Genomic DNA, 24768 nt, shown 5'->3' with positions numbered 1-24768 from the left:
GGAAAAAAAAGTGCTCAAAGTCTGGAGCAGTGGTTTTCAAACTCTGAAAGGAGGAGAAGACTTTTTTAATGTGATTTTGGGAGATATATAATGCTATACTATTAATACCCTTGACCAAGAAAATACAAAAAGCTTAATCAATCCTTTTTAAAGTAGTTTATATATATTAATCACAATAGCACCTACATACCTTTGGAAAAGAGTCAATATGCTCTTGCATATTGGATAAACAAAATGCTTTGCCAACTGTATAGAAAGATGTTTTGCTCAGTTACAGATTTACATTTGTACATGCAAACTCCCCATAGTAAATCAATTATCACCACCTCTCCCCATAGTTAACTGGAAACTACAGGTTTAGGTTTGCTGAGGATGCTCTTCTATCTCAAAGTCAAAGTCATCAATCAGTAGTCAATTAGCTATAGAAAGAGAACACACATTTCTCTCAATGACTCTGATTTTTACACATAGTTGACATTTGCCCAGTCATCTCATTCATTTTAAATAAGACAGTGATAATTACAGTCAGCATATGTGTCCCATTTTAAGGTTTGCAAAGCACGTTACAATCATGATGGGATTTTATCTTTACAAACAACTCTGAGAAGTGCTATTATCTGCCCCATTTTACAGATGAAAAAATTGAATTTAGAGAATAATCACACAGTTGATAAGTATTTGAGGCCATATCTGAACTCAGATCATTCTGACTCCAGGTCAAGTGTTTTATCCATTGTATCACCAGGCTACTGTTCAGTTAACTGCCAAGTGATGCAGAAAAGTGATGTGTGAATAGGCTAAGGGAAGTTGTCCACAGCTTAGGAGTCATCTATAAGTTACAAAGAAAGATAATCAATATCATTCAAAAAGTTAAGTGTGTGGCTTTTGAGGAAAAGTACAGGAGGGGGTCTGAGAGAGAGGAGTTCTTAGTTTTGACTAGGTCTTTTTTCCCCAATTTCCCACTTTGGTTGAAGAGGGAACTTATGAGTTTTGAAAATTGCAGAAAATTTTGGACTTTTCATCTGTTCTCAAAGGATCACAGGATCAACTAGAGGCAATATCTGAATTAGGAACTAAGGACAATTCACCACATTCACGTGGAAATTTTTGATAGCACCACATGAATAGTTTAAAAAAAAAAAAAGATTCCTAGCAACTAGGAACTATGAGTTATTCTTTGATTGTATGCATTCTCTAGACAGGAGCGCAATTTCCTCTGGACTTTGTACATTTTTGTGAACCAAGTGATTCTCAAGTGATAATCTTGGACAGGGAAGGACACCAGTGGGTATTCAAACTATTCCTTATGGGATACTCCCTAGATTCCTGAGGGAAAAAAATGAAGTCTTATTTTGTGACTTAAGATTCATTTGTAAGAATGGGAATTGGGATAAGAATACATGGAGCTGATGACTTCTTATGATGACAGCTACTAGCCAACAGGCTATTACTGGCAGCTTATAGTGAATGCTGATTTATGCAGTATTGTGTTTCCCCGATAATAAGACCTATCCCAAAAATAAGCCCTCCCCTTACTGTGTAAGATTCCTCTAAAATAAGCCCTCCCCTGAAAATAAGCCCTATTGAGATTGCTACTATAGTGAAGGTGATCCCCTGCGCTACACGCTACATTACAGTACCCTCTGTATGCACTCCCCCACCCCCCCGGGTGAAACACACGCAATGCTCCAAGCTGCATCCAATCAGAGCTGCAGCAGTGAGCGCGTCATCCTGTTCTTCCCCAGTGATTTGCTTGCTGGCGCCATTGAGAGCAATGCCGCGGAGGGGAGCTGAGGCAGGACAACATAAAAACTTGGTATGTAAGCGGGAGTGAGGGGTCATGATGGAGGATAAAAGAAGAACTCAGGGGGCATCATGGAGGATAAAAGAAGAACTCAGCCAGCACTCACCGCGCTAAAGAAATGAAGAACTTCCTGGCAGAGAGAAGAATAGATCAAGTAATGATTCCTGCAGGAATGACTGCCTATCTCCAGACCCTTGATATTGCAATAAACAAGCCATTCAAGGACCATTTGTGCATGGAAGTCAATGACTACATTGAAAATAGAATGGAAAGAAATCAGCGTGGAAACTTTGTGAAGCCCTGTCTGCAAGAAGTTGTGACTTGGGTGAAGAAGTCATGGGATAAAATTACTGACAGCTGTGTCGCCAAGGCACTACGAGCAGGTTACCTGGACAAGACATGTTCGTTTAAAGAGAGCTATATTGCTGGACATGACAGATTGTGTCTACTTCTTCTGAAGGAAATAGAGGTGCAAGACATCCAGGACGGAATTCAGGTATGGACACTTAAGACGATGTTGCTGAAGAAAATGACATGATCATTATTGGATAAAGGTACTTTTTTTTGTTCACATTTACCTCTTTATTAAAATTGCTGTCAATGTTCATTAAAATAAGCCCTCCTCTGAAAATAAGCCCTCTGGTGTTTTTCTGTCCAAAAAAATAATAAGGCAGTGTCTTATTATCGGGGAAACACGGTAGCAAAGCTATTCCTCTAATAGAAACACTGCCAAATGTTTCCAAATTTCTGTTTGTAGAGGACTCCAGAATAAAACTCCTGGGAACAAGATCTCTATTAAATTCTCCCATCATTCATTCTGGAGGTCTGAATATCAAATCCCCAGAGAAGCCAAGAACTTGATTTTGAAGACAAATTTCAGGTTATCAATGCAGGTTGTGGAAAATTCAAACTTGGAACTGTGACTCTGGAAACAGCAGCCACAGTGTTCAGTGAAGAGCCTACATGGGAATGCAGTATGGAAGATATCACTGATGAGTCATTAACCTTTCCATAGTCTTTCTCTGCCAAAGGTCATCTACGGATATAAAGAATGACAGTGAATTCCCTACAATGGGATGCATATTAAAAGCTTAAGTCAATATTATCATTATACTCTTTCTAACAGTTACCTACAAATGTAAAAGAATTAAATAATTATAGAAAACACATAGAATCAAGTCCAGTGTGTTTGTAACACAGCTCGGAAGTGCTATCAACTATTACTCTTGATCTTCTACGTAGAAAATAATCTCATTATTTCTCTTTTCAAACTAGAACTACATAAGGAAAATCTATGATAAATCTATGTTTTAAAAAACTACCTGAGAAAGGGAGACCAGAAGTTTCATTTTATTCCGCAAATACGAATCCTGAAATATTAAGGTCACTTGGCACAACATTATCATAAAATGATGAAATATCTAGTAGTTAGAATATACCTAAGGGGGAAAAAAGTGCCAAAGCATATAAAGACCTTATCTGACCACATATCCCCAAACGTTCTTAATTTCCCTACCTTTTTCCTCCTAGTCTTTTTTCTCCAGGTTCCCAGTAATCTCTAATTAGCAGCAAATGATACCTAACAAACACAGACCTTCAAATTGCTATAGAGGGAATATAGCATTAATTTGTTTTGCCTTGATAACATATCATTTCCGTTTTTTGTCTAGATGGCAGCATACACCAATGTGAATGTAATTTAGCTAGAAATTCAGACTGAAAAATATATTTCCCTCCTTTTTCTTCTAATATGAGAGCCAAGTTATCATCATGACAAAATGTCTAGCTCTATAAATAAAATTTTCAAAAGTTAAAGAAAAATATATTTAGTTTGTTAAATAAAATTTGTCAGAAAGGTTGTCAGCTAAATCAAACACATATATTAAAATTTTAATCAATTTTGCTAGGAAAACATGGGATACTCAAGACATGACTTGAAATTCTACAAAAAATGTTTCAATATAGTTTACTAGATAGAGGCTTGAGTGTAGAAAAGGTATGAGTCATCATTGAGGAATTATTATCAGCAGAAAAGGAAATAGGTTTTGTAGCAAAAATTGGGAAAACAGATGTACTGCCTAATTGGTATACTAGTATTCACAAAACGTCAAGAGACCTACAGTCAGACCCTGCTCCCCTCCACCCCCCAACAAGTTAGCTATAGTTACTATACAAAGGCTGGAACAAGAGAATTAATGTTCTATAGCTATTGCTATAGATATAAACAAAAGGAAGAAACATGATTTTGTCTAATCTCAAGATATCTTGGGATCCCAAGAAAAAGAATATCACATCACAGAGTGTTTATACTTGGAATGAAAAAGAGTAATAAATTTACAAACAGGGGGCAGGTAGGTGGTGTAGAGGATAGAGCACCAGCCTTGAAGTCAGGAAGACCTGAATTTAAATCTAGCCTTAGACACTTAATATTTCCTAGTTGTATGACCTTGGGCAAGACATTTAACCCCAATTGCTTCAGCAAGATAGATAAATTCACAAATAAGTAATGAAGATACAGCAAGTATTCCTAATAAACATGCTTTTTCCTTTATACTACATTGGTTTTAAAAGTTTTTAAAGATAACAATTCCTTATGTTTCTTCTTTCTTCCATATCATCAGATTATCACTGATATGTCCATGTAACATGTTTGCATATGATGAGGGAGCTGCAATAATTACATTCTAAATAAGAGCAAAATGAGGTATAAATAAAATTCCTATTTAAAATAAAACGTAAGTATTATAGAGCTAGTCCTATTGTGAAAAGTCTGAGAGATAGCCGCTACTCAATGAATACTCTCATTTAATGATAAATCATGAGCCTTGCTTATATCTAGACCAATGTTTTTGATAATTTTCTTTCTAGGAACTAAGTATAAGGATATTATAAATAACAGTCTCAAACTGAAAAGAAATGGGGGCATGGTAGAAAGATACATAATTTTTAAAATATCTTCGAATTATGATTAAAATACTTTTCTATCTATAATTAAAATAAATGTTACAAATAACTAGACAGAGGAAGTTGGACTTGTTTCACTTGATATGCTTAACCGAAAAAAAAAATCAATAGTACTGTCTTTAGTTATTACTTACCACAAAGGGCCAATTAAACAGGAACTCCCTGGATAAAAGTTATTTCCTTCTCAAAAAAAAAAAAAAAAAAAAAAAAAAAAAAAAAAAAGAAAAGAAAAGAAAAAAGAAAAGCCCAGTCTATATTTACTGACTTTTTATCTTATAGGAGTAAATACTAATAATAGACTCAGGCATCTGTCTTTAGTAAAGAAGGGTGGTAGGCACCTGCTCACAGAAGCTCAGGTCTTGTTTTTCATTAATTATTAATAGCAGAATCCCTAATGGTTTAGAGGATAACAGTACCAAGTTATCAGTGGTCTCTGATACTGACTCACTGATTCTGATATTGAAAGCATTTTATACAATGAAGAAAAAGAGGACAAAAAAGGAGGCATTAATATATATTCTACTGAAGTCAATCAGTTTAATTCAACAAGCATTTATTAAGGCAAAAATGGGATTAAAAATAAACCAAATGTACTTTTTGTTTAGTTTTTCTCTTTTTCCAAGAAAATCTATTAAAAACTACGCACAACAACAGGGAAATTAAGTATTATCAAGGGAACTTTCTCCAAATGTAGCACAAACCTCCCAAAGGGTAAGAACAAAATGCTTCAATTACTGACATTCCTTTTTTGGTTGTCTTTCCCAAAGAATGACTTTAGAATGGGAGTAATAGTAAGAGTCCTTCTCAATCATAAAACATGCATCCCATTACTCACATGATCCTAAAGTTCTGGGGTAAAAACGTATGAGTTAAAAAACATGAATCTTTCTATAAGGTCTTTAATAATACTTCAAAATTTTTACCTCAATTAGATTTGTTTTCAAGCAACTTATACACACTATCAAGATTATGTACAGAAACAATCAGTCTTATCTTACACTTGCTGGGGGGGAAAACACAAAGGCAAAGATTAGTAGAAATCATGAAGACACAATATATGATGCCTCATGTGGCTACCATCATAGTACAGGGTTTTTGGTTATATTTCAATTCTGTTCATGCACACCCACCCTCCACAAAGCAGTGACTACACCAACCTTTTGTCTGTACCCACACTGTTCATGGTCATCTTCCTCTCCACATTCTCCCAAATTCCACCTACCCGCAAATTCAGCTCTAATCAGGGACTTTTCAATTATTATTAACTATCATCTACCCAGAAATTCTTGGTTTTCTCAATAACCTGCTTTGTATTTCATCTTATATCTTTTGTCATATGAAATTCTGTGGTATTTCTGTGGAAGGGCCCAGCATTGTCTTTCATAGTCAGCTCTTTACCTTGATTCTTCTACAATGGCACTTCCGGGCACCACACCATTCATATAGCACCACAAGGTCAGCTTTTCTAGCTTAAGCCAAAACAACAACAAAAAAAGCTACCAATAACACTTGGGTGTCACCAAGAAAGATAAGCATATCACTTCAAATGACTTGAAAACAAAAAGTAAATGCATGCATATTTTACTTTTTAAAACTTGAATTAAATTTTATACCACTGCCTCAGTAAGAATGATTGAAACTTTCTCTTTTGTCTCAAATTTGAAAGAAAAAATGAGAGTATGACATAAAAACCACAAACCAGATACCATTTTCTCCCATGACACAAAGATAAAAATAGAATTTGAAACTACAAAAGAATGCATTAAAGTCATCAATTGATAGAATATTATACTTCTATTTAATAAATTATTCTCATTCAACCAAATTTTAAGGAGACTTATTTTTAAGTTATTTTAATTTCTTTTTTAAAAGAATATAAAAATCAAGCAAGTACATCATGTGACAAACTTGAAAGAAGACAATGAATTATAAAAAATAAGAAAAAGCCATCTTTGGACTACCATTGATTCATATTTATGGTTGAAATCAAAAAGCCATAGACACACTCATCCATATCCCCCTTTTTCCCCCATAAATTCATTTCCTTTTAAGGAAGATGACAAAGGCTCATTTGGCTTTAAGCATTCAGAATGAAAACAACCACCATACCTCTTTTTCACAAGCTATTTTTCTAAATAATAAGCTAGCAACATAATTATTAAAAAGCCAAATATGAGGCAATTCAACATGCTATAGTTAAATCCCTTCTACAAGACTGACATATGGTTCTATCTTTGTTTTGTAAATGACTGAATTTATTCATTTTCTCCTGAGCAGGATCTGCCCACAATCAACCAATTTAGGCTCCGTTAAGAAGAAATTGCCTAATCCCTAAAAGAAAACCATATATGTAAAAAGAACATTCCTGTTCCAACATCAGTGTTGAAAGAAGTCTATCCTTACAAAGATCTGCATGATATGAACAATTCTCAGAACAGCTACCAGGCCCTATAATATCTGGGAACTAAATAACATCCATATCAAATGGAACATATCACTAAAGGAAAGTGGAACATAATAGAGGAAAAAAACCTCACCAAAACAAAAAAGTCACCTTGTTTATATTATTAAAAGAAAAATAGTCTCTAAGTTCCTTAATTCCTGCTTACCAATCTGTCATCCTCCCCTATTCATTTTCCACCTTCAAATATTGTCCTACCTGCACATGAAGCATTTGTGATTGACTAGAAAACAAATCCAATACTAAATATTTTACTACATATAGTAAAATATATGCTTATTATTCTCTATCTCACATATTCATTTATTAAGCACTGATAAGGCACTATGCTGAAGAATAAGTCAACACATATTTGTTGAGCATCTATTATGATTGCAGGTACTGTGCTAAATGTTGGAGACACAGAAAGGTAGAAGCTTACAATTTTAAAAGGATATGAAAATTAATAAAATCCAGTTCCTGTCTTTAAGAGCATACATCTAGTGGGAAGGAGGGGTGATGGGGACCAGTTTAAGTACACAAATAGCCATGACAGAAGTTATAATTTGGTAACTTTCCTAAGAACTACAAAGTTTAAATCCATTAGACTGTGAGCTCCTAACGGCAGATACTGCTTTGTTTGCTTCTTTTTATCCCCAGCATTAGAACTCAAACTCAGTGTGTCTAGAACAGCTTCATTTTATTTGCCATCCCTGTCCTCCCGCCCTTCCATCCTCCGAAATCCTCCCTCCCTGTTGCTGACATCCCTTCATCTTTTTAGTCACCCAAATTCTCTCAGACTCTGCTCTTCTTCAACAACCATACCCATCTAGCTGCTGCACTTTATTTATCCTACCTACACTTCCTCCATTAGCAGTTCCTGGCACATGGTAGGCTCTTAATGTTTGTTGATTGATGTGGGGATCTTCAAACTTTTTAAATAGGGGGCCAGTTCACTGTCCCTCAGACTGTTGGAGGGCCAGACTATAGTAAAAACAAAAACTTTGTTTTGTGGGCCTTTAAATAAAGAAACTTTTTAGCCCTGGGTGAGGGGGCTGCTGCATCTGGCCCGCAGGCCGTAGATTGATGAGCCATGGACTAAAGAGATAACACCTAGTTACAGGAGGGAGGTGTGAGTAGAGAGATCAGGAAGGATTTTATTTGAATCCTACTGTAGAAGATAAGTAGAAATCTGACAGGTAGAGATAAAAAGGAGGATTCAAGGTTTAAGAGAACATACTGAACCATGGCACAAAGATAGAAGAGCAAGCCCATGTTCAAGAAGTTCTTAGTAATTCAGTTTAAATATCTGAGAGCACAGAGAAGACAGATTGGTAAATAAGGAATATTTAGGATAGAACTCAAACTTAGTATGTCTAGAACAAGCTTATTTTATTTGCCATCCCTGTCCTCCTGCCCATCCATCCTCCAAAATCCTCCCTCCCTGTTGCTGACATCCCTTCATCCTTTTAGTCACCCAGATTCTCTCAGACTCTGCTCTTCTTCAACAACCATACTCATCTAGCTGCTGCACTTTATTTATCTTACCTACACTTCCTCCATTGTAATTTAAGTCCTCATCACATGCTGTGGTTGCTCCCTAATTACCTCCCCATGTCTTCCCTCCCTAATCCATCTTCCACACAATTGTTAGAAAGATATTCCTAAAATACAGACTGGTCATGACCTGCTCAAAAGCTTTCAATATCTCTCCACTGCTTCTAGGATAAAATACAGAATCTTCAGGGGAATGCTTGACACCCTCTACCATCTGTTTCCCACCTTCCTTTCCAACCTCTTTAATATTATTCCCACACAGCTATTCCCTATACAAGACAAATAGTCTCCAGTGTCATAACTGTTACCCTTGCTCAGCTCAGCCTTATAAAATCTTCTTCCTTCAAAGTACAGCTCCTACCCTACATGTTATATTTGTTTTGTTGTTGAATCATTTTTCAGTCCTGTCCAACTCTTTTTGACCCCATTTGAGGTTCTCCTGCCAAAGATAGTGGAGAGGTTTGCCATTTCCTTTTCCAGATCATTTTACTGATGAGGAAACTGAGGCACACAAGGGCAAAGGACTTGCCCAGGATCATACAGCTGGCAAGTGCCCGAGGCCAGCTTTGACTTAGCTGCCCCATGTATTACACAAGAGCCAGTTTTTAGTTGTTCTTCCTCTTGAATTACTTTTCACAGTCCATATTAGTTACACACAATATCATATACACAGATTAAAATTTGTTTAAAGTAGATATAACATTATTGTTAAAGTGGACTGATCAGGATCCACTGGTATCCTTCAAATATATATTAAAAAAAAAAAAAGGCCACCAGCCCTTAGGATTTTTCCTATAGAATTAAAAACAAGACTAACAATACAGCTACTAAAAGACTGGAGTAAGGTAGACTCCTATAACCAAATTGGAATGATGCCAAGGCTTTTTTAAAAAAATACCCTTTCTTCAAAAAGTTGCAGAGAATCTTTAATGGATTCAAAAATATGGCAACCTGCAACTGAATACAGATAAACTGATATCCCCTCCCTTCAAAGTGGTTTCACGAGAAAGATTTAACAGAATTTTAACTTTAACAGAAATCAGCATGGTGGCCCAAAAAGCAGTATATGCATGTCATGCAGATGAAATAAGAAGTATAAAATGATATTGAGATGTCAATTATTACTATAATGATCATCATCTAAAGACTTTTCTTTGATCAAATGTTCAATGTGAAAGAGTAGAAATCTTCCCAAGAATTAAAAATCAGCTATAGAAAAGTTAGATGTATTTGAAAGGGCCTCCCAGTATCCAAAACAAATAATAAAACAACAACACATTACATATATATTCTGAGATTCTAAAAAACATCTGGCAAGGATAACTGCTTTCAATTTTTATTAGGGTGATAAAGTGGGAAGAATACTGTTTCGACTCAAAGAACCTGCATTTCTAATTGTGGCTCTACCACTTGATACCTGTATATGACCTTAGGCAAGTCAATCAACTTGACTTTCTCCATTGATTTAAAAAAAAAAAAAAAAAAAAAAAAAAGGAGGGAAAGGGTGCTTATAAGGATCATAGTTAGAGATCTAGAATGGCTCTTAGAGAACAACTTATTCCAGCATTCTTTATTTCAGTGATGTGGAAAAAAAGGTTTGGGAGAGACTATGATACAATAATATAGTGACATTGGACATAAAGACATGAATTCAAATCCTCCCTCAAATATTTTACCAGTTGTGTGACTCTGGGCACTTAACCTTTCTCAACTTCATATGTAAAATTAGGATAAACAGCACCTACATTATAGAACTGGTGGAAGGATCAAATGAGGTAACAAATTTAAAAATTGCAAATCTCAAAGCAAAAGCTATTTTTAAAATTGTTAGTATTATAATTACTGATGGCTAAAATCATGCAAGTAGTAAGCATCAGGGAAAGGATTTAAACTAAAATCTTTTGACTTCTATGTTACTTTTCTTTCTGTTATACAGGACCAGATAATTCCTAAGGATCTTCCAGTGCTAATACCATTTAATCCTGGTCAATAAGCTATACTTGGTATCTACCAGCCCAAACTGCAGTATTTGAATTTAAACAAATGAATGGGTAAAGTATTAATTAAGCACTTATTATGCGCAGAGCATTCTGCCAAGCACTGAGGATACACCAAAAACTGAAAAACAGACTGCTCTAGAGATGCTCAGATTCTAATAGGAAAGACAACACAGATAGAAGGTTTCAACATCAAATCAGATGGAAAAAAAATCCTATGGGCTTTGGAAAACAGAAGCACAACAGGTCACAATACCTGTTCTTCAAAGTTACTTTCACTGATAAAATCCTATCAGCTATCTACTGACATAGTTCAATTTCCTCTATACATTGTCTAGACTTTCACATAAAGGAAACATTATGTCTATTTGTCCAGGGACTTCCTGTCCCAATTTTGTAAGGCCTAACTTCTTTCAAATAATATATTTTTGGATTATTTCATTCTATACTGAGTCCCCACATCTTATCTTTAACCAGGGCCAGCTAAATTCCTACTAGCTTCTCCTTGATCTCATCCAGCTTCTCCCTTCTTTGCTCTTACCTTCTCTTTATCCAACATGCATAAAGTGCTTTGGAAATGTGGAAGAGTCGTTAGAGCACTGGAGTTGGAAGAAAACATACTTAGATTAAAATCCTTCTTTTCATCCTTACGATGGCAAGTCACTGTCTAAGCCTCATATTTGGTCACATAATAACAATGATAATAATGATAAGCAGCCAACATTTATACATGATTTAAGATTTGCCAAGAGTTCTAAATATACTATATCTCATTTGACCCTATCAACCAACCCTAGGAGGTAGGGGATTATCAACATTCCTATTTTACACTTGAGGAAACTGAGGCAGATAGCAAGCAAGAAACTTGCCCAGGTACATAAAGCAGGATTCAAACTCAGCAACTGAGGCTCAAATAAGATACTGTAGATCAAATGTTCTCCAAACATTAAAGCACTACATAAATGTCAATACTTGCTGCTGTATGTATAACAGTAATAGTTCTTTTATATATATGATTATATATATGATTAAAGGGGATTTTATATAATCTTTGATTCTTAAAGCAGGTATGCAACATATGATTGCTATTTGGACTTTTTCACTTGAGCAAACAGAATAAAATAAAATTTATGGAATAAGGAAAAAGCTTCAACTTAAGTTATTTAATAATAAACATACATAATATATATTTGTATACACACACATTTAAGATGATCCAAGTAATAGGCAAATATCTTATTTGAGTCTCAAACTCTAGGAGGTAGGTGCTATTATTATTCCCATTTTACAGATGAGGGAACAGGGTAAGAAAATTTAAACACTTTGCTCAGGTTCACACAGTTAGTAAGTAACTGTAGTAGGCATTCTTAGCTCCAAGTCTAATCTACCTAATTGAGCTGCCCAAGTTCACAAAGCTGGTAAATATCAGAGCTGGAGCATAAGCAAAACTGTGTCATTCTTTCTCTTATGCTTCTTCTTGAAAACTAGTAGTACATTCAACAGTGTTAATATGAATAGATCTTTTTAAGGTTATTGCATACTGTGGAATGAATGTGTGAAAGAATGAAAAAAATTTAAACGCAAAGGGAAACCAAAAAAATTTAAACCCAAAGGGCTTATTATGAAAATCTAAGACTTATTTGGTGTAGACGTGTGTCATTACTTTGGACTGATTCAGAATCAATTACAGTATAAGTCATATCCACAGCTCCACAAACAATCAGTATTTTAACAAATACCTTGAAACACATTTGAATTCTGCTAATAGCAGTTGCACTCACCTGGAAAATAAAGTCATAAATATTCATTGGGTCTCCCAAAAAAGTTTCTACTGGCCACCCTCTATACCTCTCTGCCAGCTAACCTACCCAGGCCAGAGACAATAGATTCATTTGCCTTAGGAAATCAAAATAATTCAATAAAAAAGTTGCCATCAAATGAAAAAATTACATTGATACTGATATGGAAAAAAAATATTCATAATCTATTTGATTCCCAACATCTAGAGTTAAATGGTTATTTTTGTTTTTGTTGATGTTTTTAAACACCATTGTATGAAGTCTATCACCATTTCCCTTTGAAGCCCTTCAGCAAATTAAAAAATCTATTATTTCCACAGTGGTATGACTAACTACATTTGAATTTAAATATTTAAAAAAAAATAACACTTTCCAAGACAGAAAAGTTTACAACCTAAAAAAAAATTGCTGAAGATATCTTTGGAATATTCCAACTGTGTTTTTGCATTTGACTTCACAATACTGCTTTCAAGATATCTAGTAAGTATACCAATATCAGAACTAATAGCAAATTTCAAGAATATTTTGTCATTGAATCATTATCAATAGACAACAATTTTAATGAAACATTCATGAAAAGAAATTAATCAGAATATCTGATAAAATGTAATTTTGAACACTTAACTTAATGTTGTGCAGAAAGATTCATATTATTATGGATCCAATATTAAAATACAAATTTAAAATAATGACCTATGATAAGAATATAATATGTTCATTGGATTTAAATCAGCAAGAAGATATGCCAATTCAAAATATAAAATTAATCTTGTTTGTCTTCATTATTTTGGTCTCCTTAGCAAACAATGAAATGCAGAATACCAAATTGTCTTTTTATTATGATTATCACAAAAAATGAAAGGAGAAAAAAGTCAGAGACAGGTGAGAGGATAAAGAAAATTATCAGAAATATCTCTAATCTCGAACTGCCTGAAAAGTATTTTCTTCAGTTCCTGACTTAAACAACTATGAAAGGATTTTTTTTTAATTCCTGAATTATATGTTTTTAAATTTCAATTATTAAAAGTTTTAATTTTTAAAAAGGAATGATTAGGGGCCTGATTAGGGGCAGACAGAGCACAGGCTTTGGAGTCAAGAGCACCTGAATTCAAATTCATCTTCAGACATGTACTAGTTGTGTGGCTCTCAGCAAGTCTTCCTCTGCCTTCTAAAAGGAATGTTATCTACTGAAAATATTAAACTTCTTACTAGGATAGCATCAATCATTTAAAAGAGACATATTCAAGGCATAATAACATAAAATTAGAGTTCAAAGAAGCCTTATAAGCTTTTTCTTTTACAAACCAGGAATTTGATACCCAAAGACTTGTCACTTGCCTGAAATCATAGAGAAATTAAACGAATGAAGCCGGATTTAATTTAAAGGAGTTGTTACCTCCAAACTGAGCAGAAGTAAGTAAGTATTAAGGTCATTAGTTGGTCACAAATTTAATTTCAGGGAAAAAAAAACAAAAAACTTTACAACCACACACACAAAAATTTCTCTGATTTTGCTCCTGTGTTTTGAAAACTAGAGCTTGAAAAGTTCCTTTGCCAATAAAGGAAAAACAAATAATTATAACTCCAAGAACAATATTTTCTTTCTTAACTGCTGACCCATGGATAAAATCAGTATGCCATCTTTCCTAATTTAGAAGGCTGGTACGAATACCAATTTAAATGTTCTGTGAAAAATGGGAAAACTTTTTAAGGTTTAAAAAAAAGATCCCAAAACATTTTAGAACCTATTGACCCAGAATTCTCAACTGTGAAACTTTGCAATGGCTGAGATATGTGGCCAATGAGACAATCCAGATCTCCCTCCCCAGTTTATCAAGATGAACATACACAATAGGCTCAGACACCCTTTCTACCTGTGAGCCTTATATATATCTTTATGCTCAAATAAAAAACACAAAAACTAAGGGGATAGATTGTTCTTTGGTCTTAGGTGTAAGTTCTTTAATAAAGCTTTTCTTTTATTGATATACTCTCTATGTTTTACCTATATGATTTAATACACATGAAAATATGAATGAAATTAAGTAGCTACAAATAAAAGGAATATCATCACTTTATTTAAATATAAAAGATTGCATTAATGCCTTTTAAAAGTATGTCACACTCTTAAATATCTTAATTTTAATTGCAAGAAAAAAAGAAAAAATACAAACTTGTAAATAGTGCTATTATGAACACTTGCCTAGAAATGCTTATCTTGGTTCATTAGAAAAAGAAAAAAAAAAAGTCTTTACTAGTGGGTGGTGAATAACTCAGTTGGGCTTTAAACCAGCTTACTCAAATGAGAGATGCCTGACAAAACAGTCACCCTTCCCTTATGTACCAACGTTTCCAGCCTACTTCCACCCCCACACAGATAGCAACAGGAAAAAAAAAAAAAAATCCTACAAAGCAGCATGGATTGTGAAAGTTTTCCATGATAAACATATCAAATTCAAGGCTCTTTAATATCTCTCATAAACCATAAATTGTTAATTTGTACCTGAGTTTAAAAATAGAAATATTCCTTCTGCTCTCCCCCATGCTACCCTCCCCCCCCAACCAAAGGAAGTAGAAGAAGCAATCTAGTCAAAATATTTGCCAAGAAGTAGTGGTCAATTCTGAAGCACCATGCCTCTCCATCATTAAGATTACAAAGTGATTTAAAACAAACAGGCTCTTTACCAGGATAAATGGATATTAGGTAAACTGGCTATTTTAAAACAAATAAGACTGTGTTGCTCCTAATCAGATCCAATCCCCCCTAAAAGCAAAATGATTTCCATTCTATTTTACTCTTTATTACAAGAACTAGAATTAGTTGAAGCATAACTAATTTTCTGTGCCTGTCAAATTGTGGTCTAACACACTCTATTTGTTCTTTGAACCTGCATCTGAAAGAATTTTATGTCCATAATGTGACAAGGACTCTTCTAGGGGGCATGAATTAGGCCAGGACACTTTTTAAAAGGATAGTATATAGTGCAAATTGGCAGATACCCAGTTAGTTTAAGAAGAAATCTTCTATACATACTTTAAAAGGCCTTGTCTTGCTGCCTTTTAAAACTGATACTCTCCTTTATCATATATGCAAATCTCCTTTTTTAAATACAAGCAGACTAAGTGAAATGAGCAGAATCAGGAGATCATTATGTACCTCAACAACGATACTGTTTGAGGATGTATTCTGATGGAAGTGGATTTCTTTGACAAAGAGAAGATCTAACTCAGTTTCAATTGATCAATGATGGACAGAAGCAGCTACACCCAAAGAAAGAACACTGGGAAATGAATATAAACTGCTTGCATTTTGTTTTTCTTCCCAGGTTATTTATACCTTCTGAATCCAATTCTCCCTATGCAACAAGAAAACTGTTCGGTTCTACACACATATATTGTATCTAGGATATACTGTAACCTATTTAACATGTAAAGGACTGCTTGCCATTTGGAAGAGGGAGTGGAAGGAGGGAGGGGAAAAATTGGAACAGAAGTGAGTGCAAGGGATAATGCTGTAAAAAATTACCCTGGCATGGGTTCTGTCAATAAAAAGTTATTTATTTATTTATTCACTTATTAATAAATAAATAAACAAATCCAAGCAGGCTGTAATGGGATCAGAGAAAAAAGGATCAACAATATAAACAGCCTCCTAAATTCTAAAATAATTCACAGCCTACATCTTTTGTATTTACTAACTTGCATGCTATACTCAAATAATCAAATTTTTCTTGTCAACTAAGCCTCTGGAATTCAGATCAAAACCTAGAGACCCTGCACACTTGTCCATAGCCAATGAGAAGCACTAGTACATGGCCTTTGCTTACAAAACACTTCTTCTGAGCTCTGAGAGAAGCCTGATGCCCTGGCATCAGGGATGCAGTAACAATCTGAGATTTATGTCACTGATGCCAAGTGTGACACCTGACTGATCTTTCAAGTCCTTGATACAAGATGGATGTTTAGAGATTCTGAACAAGGAGGATAGTAATGAGATCTTGCCTGCCTGCCTAAAAGATGATAGATAGCTTGAGGTTCCCTTCAACTCTAGGGTCCTAGGATTATGTGAGTCTATTCCTAAAAAGCTGTGGGCCTCTGGGCACTATACAGCCAACCTGGAAGGGTTATGGTTTAATGATCCTATCCTACAAGGGCAATTCTAGGTTCAGAACAGTTTCTCCCCCAGATTCCCTCCAGAACCCATAATAAATCTTTGGAAGAGTGAACCTAAAATATTCTGATATCCGTATACTTTGTATTTCAGGTAAATGCCTGTGGAGCAAGACGCATTTCAAAACTCCCCAAGTGCCCAACAATCCTTATTATTTGGATGTCTCATCAACATCGCATATTCAGTGGATCCAAAACTGAGCTTATCTTTTTTCCTAACCTCTTCTTTCTGACTTCATTATTTCTGTGAATGACATTACAAGTTATTCAGTTTTCCATGTTGGAAAGTTAAATGGAATATAGGAGGTGAACAAAAAAGAAACAGTTAACAAAAAACTTATCTTGCAATTATAAGAACCAAAGGTCTCTGAAAGGTACTAATTATATTACCCTGGGCTTATTTATTAAACCTCTCTGAGTCTCAGTTTCTCTCATTTTAAGGCAGATAGATGAGGAAAAAAAACAAAGTAGAGAAGGTAACAGAGAAACAGAAGCAGAATGATACTTATACCATCTATCATACACAATCACAGAGTTGTAATGCAGAAGGCACTTGGTTCCACCTGACTGTACTATATAAATGTGAAAAGTTACTATTCCTACTGTAATTCTGAAGTGCAAACTCTCAAATCCTCACTGGTGTTATATTCTTTTTTCTTCCTTCCCAAAACAGAAAAAGAAAGCCATCCTCTGTACTGCTGCCAGAGCAATCTTTAAATACTGGACTGGTCATGCTATCCCTCCACTCAAAATTGTTTCAATGACTCCTGATTGCTTACTCAATAAAACTCAAACTCTCTACACCTGGGATTCAAAATCCCCTATCACCTAATGCCACCCTCTTCCTACAGCCTTTTCTTATATTACTTCACGTCATGTCCTCTAGCCAATTAGATATCTGATGCCCATGCTTACACTTCACATTTCCTGCCTTCATACTTCTGCTCATTTTGTTCCTTATGCCTGGGATGTTGCCCCTTACCGCAACAGCAACAACGGTTGAATTTCTACCTCTAGCCCAAATCAAGGACTTCCTTCTTGAAACTTTTTCTATTATTCCTACACCCCTTATTCTGAACTCATCCATCAGTAATCATCTTTCTTTCATGGCAATTTCTGAACATTTTTTTATGTATTCAATGTATTACTTAGTATTTAAGGTACTTATTACATACAGATTTCATATCCATTAGCCCAGTAGGGAAAGGTATTTTATCTTATAGAAACTTTGTGCACAAAGCAAAAAAATCTGTGTGTGGCAGGCACTTAGTAAATTTTATTGTTTGTATGTTGGAAAACACACGCACATAATTCAGTTATAATGTGTATCATCTTAAAACTTTTGGTTTCCTTAATCAGCTCAAATCCTACCTTCTGCAGGAGGCTTTTCCCAGTTCCCTCCTTTATTCTGCCCAGGACATTCCCTTGGAAAGCACTTTCCACTTAAACTTTATACATCTTTTAAGTACAATTTTTTCTTTTTGCATGTTGTTTCTCCCATTAGAATGTGGGCTCCTTGAGGAAAAAGATCATAATTCTATCATTCTTTGCATTCCTGGTTTTTAGCACAGGGCTTGGTGAATAATAAATGTTGATAACTGCTTGTTTCTTGACTACAGATGCAGTCTTCTAAAATACATGCCATATCAATCACAGATTCTTACCCTAATTTTATTGAATGTATTAATGAATTAAGCTTCCTTTCAGTCCTAACATTCTATAATCTCTATATAAATGAAAGTAATATACACATGTATCCCCTTCTTCAGTAATCCCATGCTAAAGATATTTTAAGCAACAGATAAAATAATCTAGAAAGACAAATGTTTAAGGAAGCATGAGATATGCAAATCATATACATAAATATGATGATAAAATACCAAAAATTTATCCCATCCCCAAAACACACACACAACAAAAAAGCAAAAACAATGGCCTCAAATGCTGGATCATATTCTGCAATAATTACTGTCATTCAATAAACATGGTAGACCATGGTGATTGATATATCACAGACTCAGCAATTATTGTTTTAATAAAGAAAAAATTGTCTTTAACATAGTTATAGAAACATAATTTGGACCCAAGTGACTACAGTCCAAACAAAACCAATGGTCTGTCTATAACATTACCACATGAATACATTTAACCTCAATGAACCTCCCTCTTCTTTGTAAAATGGAGAGGTTGAATTTCTGGTTTCTATAGTTCCTTTGAGCTCTAAATGCTATTCAATCCTAAATTCTCAAGTCAATGTAAGATATGAAGTCCCATGCCTGTTTTCTCGTTAGGGTCAGGTTGAGATCTCAGTTCTTTAACATATGACTCCTAAAATACACACTTATAATTCATATAACATTGTGATAATAGATTTAAGTCCTGGCTCTGTGTTTCTAAGGAAATGTGATTTCACAAAGAAACTGATCTTTAGAGATCAGTCTTTATAGAATTAAGACAATTTAATCAGAACAAACATTTACAATTTAAGGATGTCACACCAAAAATTATTAGCTTTTATTTAACTATATACTTTCTGGATAAGTTAAGAGCAAAGAATGGTTCTTGCTCTTTTTAATATACACAAATCAAGAATGTTACTTTCATCAACTAAAAGGAGTTAAAAATTCTAGGTGAAGGACATATATATATATGAAGGAATGGTGCCACATAAATTGAGAATGGAAAAAATCTTTGCATTCTTTCTTTATCTTGCTCTGTCCCTTATCTACCTAGACAGAAAGAATGGAAGAGAGGAAGAGAAACTGCTCTAAAACTTTGGGATGTTCTGTATATGTGACAAGTTCAAAAGTAAGTTTAAAAAGTCATGAAGCAACAAGATTTTGTTTCCTTACCTTTTGAGTTCACCAAGTCCTCTGCTAGCTGGTGAACTGGGATTTTGCCTTAGGAAGTTTTGCTTTAAATTGAGATGAGTGAGGTCTTGGCTATAGAAAAGGTTGGCAGGGAGATGTTCCAGGCTACAGCAGGAAAGGTCCACTGAGCTGATACGCTGTGAGGCAACCTGGAGAAAAATATAACTCATTATCATTACTATGAAATGTCATTTCACAAAAATTCATCATATATTAGGACATAAAAATTTCACTACCCCGTGCATAAAAGTAGAAGTAGTAAATGTGTCCTTTTTAGTTCATAATGAAAATTACATTCAATAAGGGGCCAGGAAAACACAGAGTATAAATTAATTGGAAACTAAATCATGTAATTCTAAAGAAAGAGAGTGAGTCAAAGAATAAATCACAGAAATAACAAATAATTTCATTAAAAAGAATGACAAACAAGGAGACAACATACCAAAATTTATGAGATGCAGTCAATGAAGTACTTAGGAGAAAATTATTTTATGAAATGCCTGTATCACTAAATTAAAGAATGAAAAGATCAATGAATTAAATATGTAACTAAAAAAAAGGCTAGAAAAAGATCAAATTTAAAATTCTCAATTAAATTGGAAATCTTGAAAATCAAAAAAGAGATTAAGAAAATCGAAAGTAAGAAAATCATTGAATTGATAAATAAAACTAGAACTTAATAACAGTGATGATAATGGGCATCCTTGATTCACCCCTGATTTTACTGGGAAGGCTTCTACCTTATCTTCATTATAGATAATGTTTGCTGATAACTTTAGATTATTGTTGTTGTTGTTTTGGTATTTCAGTTGTGTTCCACCCTTTTATGACTATATTTGGGTTTTCTTGGCAAAGGTACTAGAGGGATTTGCCATTTCCTTCTCCAGCTTATTTTATATCTGGGGAAACTGAGGAAAATAGGGTTAAGTGACTTGCCCAGGATTACACAGTTAAGTGTCTGACACCAGAATTTAATCTTAGGGAAATGAGTCTTCTTGATTTCAAGCACTACACTTAATTCACTTTACCATTTAGCTGTCCCTAAAAGGAAACCCCCATTTATTCCTATTTTTTCTGGTGTTTTTAATGGGAATGAGTGTTATAATTTGTCAAAAACCTTTCCTCCTTTTCTTGAGATAATCATGTATTTAATCAGTTTTGTTATTGATAAAGTTTTTCCTATTATTGAACCAACCTTACATACCCGGATTAAGTCCCACCTGGTCATAGTAAAATGATTTTTGTGATATATAGCTATAATCTCCTTAATAGTATTTTATTTAAATATTTTGCATCAATATCCATTAGAGAAATTGATCTATGGTTTTCCTTCTCTGTTTTGCTCCTTCTGGTATAGATATCAGCACAATATTTGTGTTATGAAAGGAATTTGGTAGGATTTTACTTCATTTTCCAAATAGTTTATATAATGTTGCACTGTTATTCTCTAAATGTCTGGTGAAATTCACTTGTGAACCTATCAGGTCCTAGGGATTTTTTAATTAAGGATCTCATTGATGGCTTCAATTTCCCCCTTCTAAAATAGAATCATTTAATTATTTATATATTTTATAGAATTCTTTACATTTATATAATTATACAATATTTATATAGTTAATAATAATTTTTTAAAATCAAATTAATCCATTTTTTGGTCTAGTTTATTGTGTTTTTCCTTCTAGTTTATTGTGGTCATTTTACTATGACCAGGTGGGACTTATTCCGGGTATGTAAGGTTGGTTCAATAATAGGAAAAACTTTATCAATAACAAAACTGATTAAATACATGATTATCTCAAGAAAAGGAGGAAAGGTTTTTGACAAACTATAACACTCATTCCCATTAAAAACACCAGAAAAAAATAGGAATAAATGGAGGTTTCCTTTTAAGGACAGCTAAATGGTAAAGTGAATTAAGTGTAGTGCTTGAAATCAAGAAGACTCATCTCCCTAAGATCAAATTCTGGTCTCAGACACTTACTGTGTAATCCTGGGCAAGTCACTTAACCCTATTTTCCTCAGTTTCCCCAGATATAAAATAAGCTGGAGAAGGAAATGGCAAATCCCTCTAGTACCTTTGCCAAGAAAACCCAAATACAGTCATAAAAGGGTGGAACACAACTGAAATACCAAAACAACAACAACAATAATCTAAAGTTATCAGCAAACATTATCTATAATGGGGATAAGGTAGAAGCCTTCCCAGTAAAATCAGGTGTGAATCAAGGATGCCCATTATCATCACTGTTATTCAATACTGTTCTAGAAATCCTAGCTATAGCAGTAAGAAAAGAAAAAATAAATTGAAGGAATTAGAATAGTCACTAAGGAAACAAATGTTGGAAAGGATGTGAGGGAAATGGGACACTAATACACCATTGGTAAAGTTGTAAAACATTCCAACTATTCAAGAGAGCAATTTAACAAGATAAATTCATTCATTCCCTTCTTCTTTTAACATTCATTTCCATATTTTTCCATCCTTTCTTCCCCTTATTTCTCCTTGAGATGGCAAACAATCTGTTGTAGACCATACATGTATAGTGATACAAAACATTTCCATATTAGCCATGTTGTAAAGAACATAAAGACTATAGAAATCCAAGAATAATAGTTTAATATGTTTCAATCTGTATCCAGACTCCATGAGTTCCTTCTCTGAAAGTGGATAGCATTTTTTTCATCCCAAATTCTTTAGAACTGTCTTGGACAGCTAAGTCATTTACAGTTGATCATCCTACAATATTGCTGTATATAGTATATATATTATTCTCCCAGTTCTGTTCATTTTACTTTGCATCAGTTTGTGTAATATTTCCAAATTCTGATGAAAATATCCTGTTTGCCATTTCTTATAGCACAATACTATGCCATTGCACCCATATATCACAACTTGTTCAGCCATTCCTGAATTGATAGACATCCCTTCAATTTCCAGTTCCTTGCCAGAACAAAAGGAGCTGCTATAAATATTTTTGTACATATAGATATAAATCTATATATAAAATCTCTTTGGATGTATAGACCTAGTAGTAGTAGTAGTAGTAGTAGTAGTAGTAGTATTGCTGAATAAAAGAGTTTTTATACCGTTTTGGGCATAATTACAAATTGCTTAAGTATAAATTATATTTAAGTTACAAAACAAGAAGGCAACAATTCAAGGTATAACATTTAGGGAAAAACATTAATGAGTATACAGATAGTAGCACAAAAGGGCCATGAGATAGATGTTGCTCATAATATGAGAATAGTTTAAAGGAAATGAAGATGTTTAGCCTAAAGAAAAAAAAAAGGCTTATCTTCAAGTTAAGAGTTAGCATGTGGAAGATGGATTAAATTTGTTCTGCTTGATGCCCAGTGACAGAAAAAGTAATAATTATTAGGGAAGTCAAGAGTCAGATTTACTACTTTTTTCTTTGTGTCTTTTATCTGTAAGGTCTATTTATCAAAGAGCACTACCCTCTTTGATTTTGTCAATAGTATCAAAGATGATTACCTCCTTTGATTTTTGTCAAGCCATTTTGTTATCTATTCCCCCCCCTCTTCATATTGTCTCCCATCATAAGTCCCAAGAAACCCTTGTTAAAGTGTTTATCTTTGATCGACAAAAAAATGGCAAAATGACCATTCTTTTTAATAGCCTGTTGGCTTTGTTAATAAAATGATTAAATGCCCCCCTCCCCCCAAAAGTAAGATTTACACTTAATGTAAAGAAAAAACTGAATTTGTCCAAAATTGAAATGGCCTGCCATGGAAGCAGTGAAGATACATTACCAGGGACATTCAAACAATGCATAAATGCCCACTTGTGTAAAATGTTGAACTCCAATAAGAACTAGACTAGATTCTACCTAAGGCATCTTACAGTTCTAAATGGTTTTGTCCTTTTCATAGAATGATATACATAAAAACTTAAATGGTCACTGAAATGGGTGAACCTAATAGTACCAATTCAATAAAGTCATCCTTCTTAGGCTCATATATTTGGGACTGGAAGGAGCTATAGAAGTCCAGACACCTCATTCTACAAATGAGGAAACTGAGGCCCAGTGAGATTAAGTGATTTACTGAAGATTATGCAAATAGTAAGTGGCAGAACTAGGATACAAATGTTAACTATAGCAATATATACCTACTGTATACAAGTACCATATACTAGAGATACAACCTAATAAAAGTTCTTAAAATCAATTAGCTAACTTTATGGAATAGATCTTTAATATGCATTTTAGTATAGAGGTACCATATACTAGATACAATCTAATAAAAAATATACAGGTACCATATACTAGAGACACAATCTAGTTCTTAGAATCAATTAGAACTTAGCTAACTTCATAGAATAGATCTTTAGTTTGCATTTTAGTATTGCCTCTCCTACTGTCTTGTCTCTGGGATTGTCTCCAGTATATCTTGTATATAATTGTTATATGTCCCCCATTAGAAATAGGAGCTGTTTGAGAGAAGAGACTACTTTTGTCTTTCTTTGCATCCCCAGGACTTAGAATGGTGCCTGACACATAGTAAGCATTTAATAAATACTTGCTGAGTAGCTTCTTAATCCCTTGATCTTCAATCATTTTTTTTTAATGGATTTAGGACTCCAAACAGGGATTAGTACTCAAATCAAATTGAGATTAGCTTAATCCTATAAACTAAATGTGAAAATAGCTGTAAAATTCACTGTTGTTTTAGGGGAAGGGGGTATGTTTAAGGGAGTGTCAAAAGTGTTAATATTCAGCAATTTTAAAAACTCAAAAGTTTGGATAGAATCTTCTGAACTAGAGCCTTAGTTCACAATTCTTCATGTGAACTATCACAATCTTGCATTTATAATATACAATTTTATGATTCTGAAGAAGTTTATCTGTTATCTTTCAAAACAATTCTCTTAAGTAGGTTGCATGTTATTATTTTCATTTTACAGGTGAGAAAACAGAAGCTCAGTCAAGTTAAGTAGCCACTATCACAGAGCTTACAATTCATAAAAGGGAGGCTCAAATCCCTTCAAGGTCAGTATTCTTTTTAGTACATTATGCTATCATCAAAACAAACCATCTCTCTCTCTAGTCTCATGAGAAGAAAGGAGAGGAAATGGAATGCTTCTTCTCATTTCTCTCATATTTTCACTTCACTCCCCCTTATCACATATAAATAATTTCTGACT

At 34.1% G+C, this 24768-nt stretch overlaps 1 protein-coding gene across 1 annotated transcript in view; it reads right to left on the bottom strand.

The window, feature by feature from the left end:
• The window catches only part of PHLPP1 (PH domain and leucine rich repeat protein phosphatase 1), a 296309-nt gene that overhangs the window by 87440 nt on the left and 184101 nt on the right, over nt 1-24768 (bottom strand). The window contains exon 4 of the mRNA XM_051969911.1: nt 19584-19750. Within this exon, the coding sequence (XP_051825871.1) occupies nt 19584-19750 (167 nt within the window). The remainder of the gene's footprint in view (nt 1-19583; nt 19751-24768) is intronic.

This window comes from Antechinus flavipes, chromosome 1 (assembly GCF_016432865.1).
Source record: "Antechinus flavipes isolate AdamAnt ecotype Samford, QLD, Australia chromosome 1, AdamAnt_v2, whole genome shotgun sequence".
In the NCBI taxonomy this organism is placed as follows: domain Eukaryota; kingdom Metazoa; phylum Chordata; class Mammalia; order Dasyuromorphia; family Dasyuridae; genus Antechinus; species Antechinus flavipes.
Note: the sequence above shows the minus strand (reverse complement) of the source record. Positions and strands in the feature narration are given on the sequence as shown.